Below are 11,583 nucleotides of genomic sequence, written 5' to 3'. Positions count from 1 at the left end.
TCCTGACCTTCTAACCCTACCAGCTACAACATCATCATTGCACAGGACCTAGCAAAATGCGTAACACCCTAATGCAATAGTTAGTTATAGAAAAAAAGATCAAGCTCACATCATAGCCCACAAACCGATAAGAAGCGTGTGTGATAAAAGCCCCCCACTTATAAGCGGATGCCCCACTCCCCACAAGTTCAAATCATTTTTGCAACCCATTCTTAGGGTTAGTTGGTAACATCACAAAAAAGAAAAAATGAACAGCTCGCTGAGAACTGTTATATTAGTTGACCCCAACCCGATTTGAACGGATAACCTTTTGATCTGGAGTCAAACGCGCTACCGTTGCGCCATAGGGCCTTGTTGATGTATAATTGGCACAGTATACAAGTATAAGTAGCTAAAGGAAACAGAAACAAGAAAAAAATGCCGGGCCAAACCCCGTGCCGAAGGCCGGAAGGTCTTCTTGCTTCTTCGTCGATTTCTCAAAAGTCATGAGATATGCCTGAAGTCTATGTGTATTTGCAACCGACGGCTACCCAGGAGCTGTTGAGGAGATGTCATTACTCGACCGCTGCCGTCTGGAATATGCCGCTGTATTGCTGCGATAAAACAGTAGGCAGATGTCAAATGATTCACTCAATCAAAAAAGCGAAGAAAAACGAAGCTCCCAATAGCGAATTTTGAGGCAAGCTTTTGACAGGGACGACTTAGATATTTCCACTAGCAGTAGTTACATCTATTTGAACGAAAGAGACTGTAGACAGACACCAGCTGACTAGCTGCTTTTCTGGTGCCTCTCGGACTCCCGTTCACAAGAGCCGTGAACCCCAAAGTGACTACACCTTAGAGGATTCCAGAGTCAAGAGTATTTTACCGACTAAAAGTAGATAACTGGGCTTAGAGGATTCTGCCGGTCTTCTTGGAGGCAGCGATATTCACCGGCAATCCGGATTTATTGCCCGTCTTGGAAGTGAGATATTGCCCAAGTGCTACAAAGAGCATGCTTAATACTGTCCTTTGTCGCGCAAAACTCACATCCAGGGGACGGAATATTGGCCAGATTCCTGGCTTCCCGGCTTCACTTTCGCCATGTGGAGCAAAGTGCCCATTTGAAACGGAACTCCCCCATGGTGTAGGTTCGGCTTACCCACACCCAATTGCAGTTTGTATGGAACATTTCCCCAATTTGGCTCTTCAAGATCGCATTGCCCAAGGCTGAATGGGCGTTCACATTGTGTTAGGGTAGTAGATGGCGCCTAAAATCCTGAACAGTGTGTTCTTGAGAAACTAACTAGCCAACTACCCATTTCACCATCTTGAGTTTCACTACCAATTATCCAGCTTGATAGATTCTATAGATTATCGAGAATATTGAGGCTCGGGTAACATCGCGAGAGTTCAATATTGAAGCCGAGCTCTTAATTATTATTCTTTGAAACATGACAGTTGCGAGATTCTTGACTTCTTATAAAAGTTACATTACCAAGTTCACCGCGCGACAAGGGTCGTGAGTGACATGGGTAGCACAAAGGGACTTGACCCCGCAGAAAATGCCAAGAGTCGGGTTGTACAAGGACGCTTGATATGGAGTTATGCGGCAGATCAAAAGCTTATTCAAACCCGTTTTGGTGCGGGACGTTTGTATTGTATGGTTGATCGGGAAAGCAACGCGGAGGCTGAGAGGCGAATCACATGTGCTGCATATCCAGAGTTCCATAACTCTATCACCGGAGCTATTATTTCATGCTTGACGTGGAACGTTTGTTTAAGCCTAAACACCCTCAAGCACAACATAACTCAGTTGTCTGACCTCATGTCATTATTCACTTGTTACCCAGCGAGTACATACTGGAACTCATTTGTACTCAGTCTCCATTCATATTCACATTGCGCAAAAGGCCTTGAATGCGAACGAAATCATTCCAGAGGATTAAGCCACAGCAAATTTCAAAGCACCTAACGCTAGAGTGTGTACCTTTCATGTAGAAATCGCGTTTTGATGTAGTATATAGATCCACCTATGTGAAGTGTGTCCTAGATATGTATCTAGCGGGTAGAACGAAACTTGATTGACCCTACAAAATAACCTCAGTCCGTGACACAATACCCGTTATGCACTTATCCAGCAAATGCAACCTTATTGACAGACAATTTGGAAGTACAGTCTTCTATTCATTTCCCAGCTAGGAAATTGTCAGGATGATAGAAGAGTTTCGAGAAGGAAAAGACATGGGCTCCTTTACGTGACTAAATCAATTGTTGGTAAATTCAGAGGGTCATGTAGTAATTTTCTCTTTGAGCCTTGGCTTTCCAGAGGAGGCATATTCCACCATCGCGAGTTACGGCATACATCAGGCAATGAGAAGAATGAGTAGAGACCCAGCTAGAAATTTCCGAGAGGGTTCTAGAACGGGGGTTTGCCAATTCTTTCTACCCCATTTTCCTGGACGGGGCTTCGTTGGTGGTTCTACGTCGAAGTGTCGTCCGCTGGAAGCGTTGGTATTGCGCTCACCTCACTGTGAGTAATAAAAAAACAAGTGCTGGCAGTGTCATATTTAAGTGATAGCATTGCGTATTGAATTATGTCAACTGACTGTATAATGGCTATGTCTACCCAGGAGTCAGATTTATTTTAAAGTGACCTGCTACTTTTGTCAGCCCTGATAGTAGCATATGCTTCTCAAAGTACCTAAGATTGTATTTTGAGTGCAGGTAAAAAGTCCAGTCCGATCTGAGCTGCTATTGTAGTTGCGGACGTCGAGTCGCAGTAGTAGCCATCAAGGATGGTGCATGAGATGAATATAAGGAATAATACCGATACGGGGGGTTAGGAAACGCCGAGAGGATGCAGAATGAAATAAGAAACCAAGATATGACAATGCAGTGATCGAAAAAGGTGCCGCCAGAAAAAACAAGAGAGCCCCTTAGTATGGGTACGAGTGAGGTTGAAGGGGCAAGGGCTTTGGTAAAAGGGATGGGGAGATAACAAGAGGAGCGTTAAATGGCAAGTGTGCGTGGTCGAGACATTTAGAAAGAATCAGCAGCTTCAACATCGCGGCCAGAGAGGCCCATGCCGGGACGGCCATGCTGGTTGCCCTGAGGGTCGCGGGCTTCAACATCGCGGCCAGAGAGGCCCATGCCGGGACGGCCATGCTGGTTGCCCTGAGGGTCGCGAGCTTCAATCATGGTTGGAACAACCATAGCTGACACCGCGGTAAGAGTCGTGAGCATGGCAACCACCTTCATTTTGATGATGATAGTGATACGTTATAATGAATAAGAGAATGTGATACTTCACGAAAAGAAAGAATGAAAAACGTTGCTTTAGTCGTGTTTTAACAGCTGCAGCGAAGATTTGAGTTGAAAAGAAAGGAAGTACTGAAGAGAATGAGAATGAGGGTGAGGAAAGAGATATTGAACATGATGCCGAGTAGAAGTGATGCATAAGCTTTATACACATGAGAAAGGCAATGCTCAACCTTCACGATCAAAGATGGTGTCTCTTTCCTCCACGTCTCTTGACTGTCATTACACAAATCTTCCAATCGAGCAACAATATTGAAGCTCAGAATGCCCTAGTTGCATTGATTTACTTTTCACCAATATCTTATTGAACCCGAGTTCAGTATCTAAAATCGCTGAAGCTGCAAGCATGAGCCTCGACATACGGCTGCGTCAATACCGCTCTATTGATTTTGACCAGGTCTCAACAGGTCATTCTACCTGGGGACCAACTCGCGTCTCACTAGTGAAGCTGAACCTCAAAGAAAAACTCCCTAGAAACACCTCTTACACCCGCTCCATGTGCTTCTGAAGTCAAAGAACAAATCGTTCTTCATGTGTCAGGGTTCAGCCGTCGTGACATGATGTCCCAAAACGGAAGTGAATGAGATCCTTTGTACCACAACGGGCTCCCAATAAGCTCGCTTATGCTGGATAAGTACATAACGTTGTGTAACTGGTTCCTGTCAGATTTGTGGGACTGGACAAGTGTGTATACCTCACATATCCTTCATGTGATAGTATCCGTGGTAATTGGTGGGGAGATTTGTCAGAGGCGAACCGTGAGTGGGAGCCTTTGGATATTGTCGGTTTACTTTCGATTAACCCTACCGATTGGGAAGACTAAATATCATTGAATACTGAATCGTCCAAATCACCCATAATGAATCCACCGCTAGCGACAAGGTGCAAAATCTATGCCCTGGACAGAAAAGCCTCACCTACTGAACAGGAGCCGGGAGTCCACACAACTAAGCGCTTACAAACCACTAGATCATGACGCAGAAATCGTTGGTCTATTCCAACAAAGTTTCAATCCCTTTGCGCCAAATTAAGAACAGTCATCGTCAAGTTAACTGTGTCCTGCAACCCTGACTCCCTTGACAGCTTTTGTGTTGCAGGGGATTTTCATTTAATCCCCAATTAGGAAAATATGACCCAGATGGCTAAACCTGACAGCACATGGCTTCTCTCATCTCTGACCTAATGAGCGAATATTTTGAAAACTGGGTAAGTTCTCAAGTCAGTTTTCTTTCAGACTCAGCTTCATGACAAGTGCGTATTTTGGTGAGCCGAGACGGGACTTATGTCAGATGCTACGGAGAACAACAGGGGCCGAGACCAACTTGTTTCCGTAGACAACTCTAAGCTAGCACCCATTGGCAGTTACAGATGCGTGCCCTGAACTACAGTGAAAGGCAATACACAAGAGGGGCAACAAAAGTGGACTAGCTACAAAGCTGAGTATCAACGTGTGGTCTAGATGGCTGAATGGTAGCTGTACTAACGGACCTGGTGACGAAGCACTCGGCTACAGGGACCTGATCTAGACATGAAAAGGAAGTAGAAGCATCTTCAGTCGTTGAAGTTGAAGCTGATGGACACTCATGTTTGTATAAAGCTTATGCATCACTTCTACTCGGCATCATGTTCAATATCTCTTTCCTCACCCTCATTCTCATTCTCTTCAGTACTTCCTTTCTTTTCAACTCAAATCTTCGCTGCAGCTGTTAAAACACGACTAAAGCAACGTTTTTCATTCTTTCTTTTCGTGAAGTATCACATTCTCTTATTCATTATAACGTATCACTATCATCATCAAAATGAAGGTGGTTGCCATGCTCACGACTCTTACCGCGGTGTCAGCTATGGTTGTTCCAACCATGATTGAAGCTCGCGACCCTCAGGGCAACCAGCATGGCCGTCCCGGCATGGGCCTCTCTGGCCGCGATGTTGAAGCCCGCGACCCTCAGGGCAACCAGCATGGCCGTCCCGGCATGGGCCTCTCTGGCCGCGATGTTGAAGCCCGCGACCCTCAGGGCAACCAGCATGGCCGTCCCGGCATGGGCCTCTCTGGCCGCGATGTTGAAGCCCGCGACCCTCAGGGCAACCAGCATGGCCGTCCCGGCATGGGCCTCTCTGGCCGCGATGTTGAAGCTCGCGACCCTCAGGGCAACCAGCATGGCCGTCCCGGCATGGGCCTCTCTGGCCGTGACGTCGAGGCTCGTGATCCTCAGGGAAACCAGCATGGCCGTCCCGGCATGGGCCTCTCTGGCCGTGACGTCGAGGCTCGTGATCCTCAGGGAAACCAGCATGGCCGTCCCGGCATGGGCCTCTCTGGCCGCAATGTTGAAGCTACTGATATTTTCTAAATCCCTCGACCACAGACATTTCCAGCTCCTCACCTCAACTATTAGTTCTGCACGAAAAATATCTTTCTCATAGGGCACACGCGCCCACGTCTTAACTGTTTGTCTTTGCGATAGCATTGGCTTTTCTTCTTCAACAGTATATGTCTCACGTCTCATCTGATTTCCCAGCTCTCCAGCGTTTTCTTTATTTGATTTTCTTCATCAGCTCATTTTATTTCCCATCATACTCACCGTCCTGTTAGAGTCACTCTTGTCTCTTTACTTTCCTAGATGCACTTGCAATCTAGAGAGGACTGGCTTTCTCTCTGCACTCAATATTGATGGTTCGATATTTCCAGGAGAGTATTTCAACGCTGTGGCTCCAGCAATGGTATGGAACTTCAAAGATGGGTCTTTCAATCTCGTAGACACTCACACTATGATAGCACGTAATAAAGCCGCTCAATATTTCAACGAGTCTCAGTGTTTGTTCCCATTGCTTCTTGTAATCCCGGTATATTTATAGGTTATTTACAGTCTCGAAACCTCCCCCAGTGACCTTGGTCAACAACCAACAGCTGATGTAAATCCACAGCAGAGTCATGTTCCGTAGTACTCTGCATTCTCACAGAAGATTCTACCAGGAAGTGAAGTGAGTCGGTGATTTCCAGTGAGATACCAACTAACTGGTTATAACTATGGACATGGAACGTTCTTCATGAACAAGCCATACGTATCTAACAAGAAACGAGGGGGTACTTAGACAGATCAAGCCCCATAATGTCGTGTAACACCAGGAGTTGAGTAAGATCTCATCACGAATGCCATGAGTCTCTATTTAAAATCGAAACATGGTTGCAAAAACATACAATTCACTCTGTTGATAGCCCAAGCTCCGGGTCTTTTCTCCTGCCAATTTGCTCCCACCTTTTGGAAGAAGACCTTTATCCTAAATATATGTCGCATTCGTTGCGTAGCCCATTGCCTGTGTCGAGACTTACATTCTCCTCCATGAAGTGAGCCACATTCTCGTCTCCTGTCCATCCTCCTTGACCACAATCATTCTAGTACCTTCATGTTCACAAAGACTTGCCGAACACGTTTTTATCGTCTGTCGCACAGCCCAAGCTTGGACAGGCTGAAAGGCTCCAAAGTTCCGAAGCCAAGCCATCCTCAGGTACAGGAGTTTGACCAGAATCTTGTCTCTAAACTTGTCAATGGGACAGTGACACGCTCACTGTTCTGTATTCCGGAGCTCTCTACTTCTCCGTGCAGAGGTTGAGATGTGGGTTGAGAACCTTTATCAGAACAACCCCACAGTCCTCGGAAATAAAAATAATTGCGAGATTATCTTCACGTATTGTTTCACCCTTTACCAATAACCTTGTACAAACATACCACTTTCCAAGCCAGTCACCGCCTTGAGCATGTTGACCATCGTCTAGCCATCTAGTCCTAACGAACAAGCACTTCTGGAAGCGACGGAAGCATGACTTTATTTCTATAATAAAAAACATCTTGTCTTCTATCCAAGGTATGCAAACCGACCTTCTGCGACAGGTACAACAATGGGCGAAGAACCCCTTCTTTGAGTCTCCATTCTGGTCCAATCATATAGCTAGTACCGGAACGCTTAGAATATCCCACATTGGATTCCGGTATTTCTCAGAGTCTAATCAACGCGGAGCAAATAGTCGACTGGCTTCTGTGTATCTAGTCCAAATGATAACGAGACGATGTGGCCAAGACATCACCGCAAGCCAAGGTACTCCCTTGTTCTGTGATGTTGAGTGTCGAAATTGGTTTCCCCAAGCAATCCCCATTCATTGGGTGTGTACATATGCAAGCAGATTATCGATTTCCAACCTCGTATCATTTTTCTCGAAAGCGACTCGACATTGAAGTGCTTTCACAAACGAATCCTCAACAGCAAAAGGTGAAACTTGACACTGATAAAATCCTAGTTGATATTGTCGATGTTAGCCACAAGGGCTACCTAGGGTCCATAACATAGTGCGACTGCCAAGGCACCTGCCAGCCTCCCATTGGCCAGCCTGGCCTCTTGTCCTTTCTTCCTGCGTCTCCCTTGTCTATCCGTAACCTTCTTCACGGCCTCACCCATGTATCAGTACTTTTGCGCCGTCGAATTTACCGCCCATCTCGTGCAGACTGTCGCACGTTTCTCTGCCATGTTAGCAGGCGTCTGAGTGGGCTGGCCAATAGGAAGCCGCGTTGGAGTGTCACAAAGACTTTTGGTTTGGCAGCGAGAGCAAGATAGGTGGGGTGTTCTGGCCAATCAGAGCGCTCCGCCGGACTGCAGTTACACGCTGTGTTTCCGAAACGGGACTAGCGCGGGCGGTAAGCGGCTTGCAGCACCAGCCAATGATGTGCCGGAGGACGCACAGAAAGAGTGGGGCTGGACTCCCGACCTCATGAAGGGTAAAAGAAAGAGAACCACGACGAGAAGTCGGGCTCAACGTGAGTGATGATGCGGGTCTTTTTTATTGCGACGAAAATCGGGATTGTGGGTGGCCAGCTGACGCTCTGGCTTCCAGCGGGCACAGGCAGCCGGCCAGGTTTGGGCCGCTGGTTGTGGCTTCGGGGTGCGGGGTGCGGGGTGCGGGCGCGACTGCAAGAAAGACTGGTGGCTCGGATGTCTAGCCGACAAGGAGAGTTGCACTGTGCTCTGCAAAGGCACATGGCGTGGCGGGAGCGATACACATACAGAGGAGCTCGGCGCGTGATTTGTAGACATGCCCTCGTTGTATCTGGTGGGCCCCAATCCTGGTGGCTTGCCATGTCCAAGTGGAAGCGTGAACTGTGACGAGTGCCCGCAGCAAATCTGGGCCAACAAATGCTACGCCAGGCTTGAGAGGAGCTCCGGCTCGGTCGATGGTGCGTGTGAGGGTGGAATCTGAGAGGGGGGCAGGCCTGGAGTTCTAAAAATGGGCACAGCTCGCGCATCTTATTGTCTGTGACTTTGCCAGCTCTGGCCAGAATACACCAATACACGCATCCAGGCTCTTCTGCCCAGAACATCCCGCTACCTGTATGCTGCTCCATCCACAGCGGCCGGGATCCGCATTACCGAGTAGGACGACTCAGGCCCTAGGATCCGGGCGTCTAAGACTTGGCGGATCGTCCTATCAGCATGGAGCATCCAGCTGTAAGTCGCATTGTCCCCCTCCTCCAGGCTTTTTCTGATCACACCCCTCGCTGATACGCTGCCGCGTACGTACAGAAACAAGTAGCTTTCGAGGCCGAGAAAAAAAAAAGCTGCTGCAGCCGCCCGGCTCCCAAGTCGTCAGACATGGAGAAGGAAAAAAAAGTGCTGGAGGGGGCGGGAATGGTTGCACACCCCCATCGGCCTCAGGCCTCGCTCATAATTAACAGTGGTTGGCTCTCTCTCCTGCACTCACCCCGTTCCCGACTTTTCTCCCCGAGATAGATACTGTTATTTCACAGAGTACACCAACCAGACTTGCGAAAAAGAAGAAAACTGCAGTGTAGCCCATTGTCGGCGAGATATTTCTCTCTTCCTCTTCTTCCTCTGCTCTGGTCCTCAGCTGGTCTCACCAATAACCCCCCAATCATATCCTCCGTTTTCTTGTTTGCTTGTCTTTTACTTGCTGTTCATTCTATTGTCCATTACTTCTTCTGCCTCTACTCTTGATCGCGGATCGGTGACATTTTGGACGCCCAAGCCGAGCCCCGCCTGGAAGACGCAATCTTCTTATAATTCTGTATTTGTATCGCTAGAAAAAAAAGACGCCTAGTCGACACAATGTCTCAACAAGGTGGGAAGAGCTCGACGCCTGGCTTCACCACGAACCTGCCAAACTAACACCACAGCCAAGCAGACGACAAGAAGCGGCCGGCGGCCCTCAACCTGCACCCATCGCGCAGTCTCTCCAGCGGATCTGTCTCCAGCTCGTCGACAGACTCACTCAAGCATCCGCGCACCCCGCGCTTCGTCGAAGCCACCGCCGTGCACTCTCCCATTGACGGCAAATCGCCCTTCACGGACCCAAAGGTGGCCGACGTCGGCTTCGGCTACATCAACAGCACGTCCACGCACCCTCCCCAGTACGCCACTAACCGCCTTGCTCCGCCAATGTCGCCGCTCAAGAGCGCCCTCCGCTCGCCAACCGGCCCCCGGAGGCTGGCCGATGGCCCGTTGAGCCCGACCTTCCGTGAGGAGCAGGTCATCGAGAAGCACGAGGCGCTCACTGACAAGGAGCAGGCTCGCGATGTGGTAAGCACCCGCCCTGCCGTCTATCTATTGGCTCACACCCGCCGGCAACTCAGTTACTAACCGTCCGTCTTGGGAACTGTGCAGAAAGTCAAGGGCCGCGTGAGACTCGCCAAGTTTGCTCTGCGCTTCGTCAACTTTGGCTGCTCGCTCATCATCCTCGCCATGATCTCCTCCACTCTCGCCATCTTCAACAGCACCAAGTCGCTGCCCAGCCAGAGCTCCATGCCCGCATGGGCCAAGGGCACCACCATGTGGCCGCAGATCCTGGTGCTCACCATGGCTTGCATCTCGCTGACAGCCTGCCTGATTGTGTTCTTCGCGTACTGCCGCGGCGGCCACCGGCGCGCCGAAAAGGTGCAGACATATTACACCATGTTCGCCATCGGGTGGTTCATCCTGTCCATGATCCTGTGGGCCATCTCGGCCGGCATCTTCCAGTACAAACGCAACAACAGCGACAACAAGGACATTTGGGGCTGGTCATGCGTCGACAACAAGCGCTCGCAGGTGTTTAGCGACAAGGTCGACTACGCGCTCGTGTGCCGCCTGCAGAACTGGGCCTTGATCTGCATGATCATCGAGATCGTCATCGAGGTCATCTGCATCACCCTCTACACCGTCATCTTCTACCGCTACTACACCAAGCGCCGCCTCCGCAAGACCATGGACAGCCGCAACCGCGCCCGCTCCGACCTCTACCTCGCCCAGCTGCGCATGCAGAGCGCCCCCAACACCCCGGGCTTCGCCGGCCCCAAGTCGCCCGCCCTCAGCACCTACGCCTTTTCGCCGCGCTTCGCACCCAGCACCTTTGCCAGCATGAACGACATTGAAAGCCAGACAACCACCAAGGAGTCGCCGTTTACGCCGGGCGTTCGCGTGGCGGAGCCCGTGTCGCAGTTCCAGGCCTCTGCGCTCTCGTCGTCGCCGTCCCCGTCGTCGCCCGGCGCTCTCTTCAAGCTGCAGGCGCCCCCGTCGAAAGCCCCGAGTGCTACGCCGAAAGCTAACGGCATGTCGCCAATCTCCCCGACCGCCCCGCCGTTCCCGGCTCCCGTGCTCCATGACTCGCCGGTGCGGACACGCTCTCCTTCCCCGTCACCTTTGCCGCAACAGCCCCCCGCTCCGGTCGCGGCAGATGAGCCAGTCTACGACTCAGTTCCGATTCCTGGATCGTATTCTGGTGGCTACACGCATGCTTTGTAAACAGCTTCACTGCGTGAAAATTTGTAGTCATTGGGCTTTGTCTTTTGGGTTGCGTTGGTTTGCTCAGGCGTTTTTTTATATCCTTTTTTGTTTCCCTTTCTCTTCTCTTCTCTTCTTCGTCTTTCCTTCATATAATCAGTCAGGCTGGTTTCCTTACCGTCGGAGTGTGGCAGTCTTCTCTTTTCATGAGCCAAGTCTCCTCTTCCAAGTCTGTTAATATCTTCGGCCTCGGATGCCGCTTAGGCTGTGTTACTTCTAAGCGGTACTTAGTCCTTTTTTAGCATCTAGGCACGTATACATAATGAATGAACAGTGTAACTATCCAACAAGGCTTACAATAAGTATTCTTGAAACACACATCATGAGGTAGACTATGTTTGTATTATATTCAAGACGCAAGTAATACACGATGGAGCAAAACAATGCAAAGAAAAGAAACAATGCTGCTATAACTACAACACAAGAAAACCAAGTCAAGGAGAAAAAGAAAAAGGAGAAAAC

General features: G+C 49.4%; 3 protein-coding genes across 3 annotated transcripts; 2 read left to right on the top strand and 1 right to left on the bottom strand.

Annotated features, from left to right (window-relative positions):
- Window positions 1-3,021: 3,021 nt before the first annotated feature.
- On the bottom strand, window positions 3,022-3,240 carry BROUX77_000219 (uncharacterized protein; the record flags this gene model as incomplete). The annotated part of the gene is made up of 1 exon (XM_073746700.1): window positions 3,022-3,240. The coding sequence occupies one exon, from the start codon at window positions 3,238-3,240 to the stop codon at window positions 3,022-3,024; it is 219 nt and encodes a 72-aa protein (XP_073608456.1).
- A 1,859-nt stretch (window positions 3,241-5,099) lies between these two features.
- On the top strand, window positions 5,100-5,648 carry BROUX77_000218 (uncharacterized protein; the record flags this gene model as incomplete). The annotated part of the gene is made up of 1 exon (XM_073746689.1): window positions 5,100-5,648. One exon carries the CDS (start codon window positions 5,100-5,102, stop codon window positions 5,646-5,648), a length of 549 nt encoding a protein of 182 aa, XP_073608455.1.
- Window positions 5,649-9,411: 3,763 nt separating this feature from the next.
- Window positions 9,412-11,082, top strand: BROUX77_000217 (uncharacterized protein; the record flags this gene model as incomplete). The annotated part of the gene is made up of 3 exons (XM_073746678.1): window positions 9,412-9,424; window positions 9,488-9,882; window positions 9,967-11,082. 3 exons carry the CDS (start codon window positions 9,412-9,414, stop codon window positions 11,080-11,082), a joined length of 1,524 nt encoding a protein of 507 aa, XP_073608454.1.
- Between the last annotated feature and the right edge of the window lie 501 nt (window positions 11,083-11,583).

Source organism: Berkeleyomyces rouxiae, assembly GCF_048999995.1.
Source record: "Berkeleyomyces rouxiae strain 22BRR77 chromosome Unknown BrBRR77_ptg000001l, whole genome shotgun sequence".
NCBI lineage: Eukaryota > Fungi > Ascomycota > Sordariomycetes > Microascales > Ceratocystidaceae > Berkeleyomyces > Berkeleyomyces rouxiae.
This window is presented reverse-complemented; position numbering and strand designations above follow the sequence as displayed.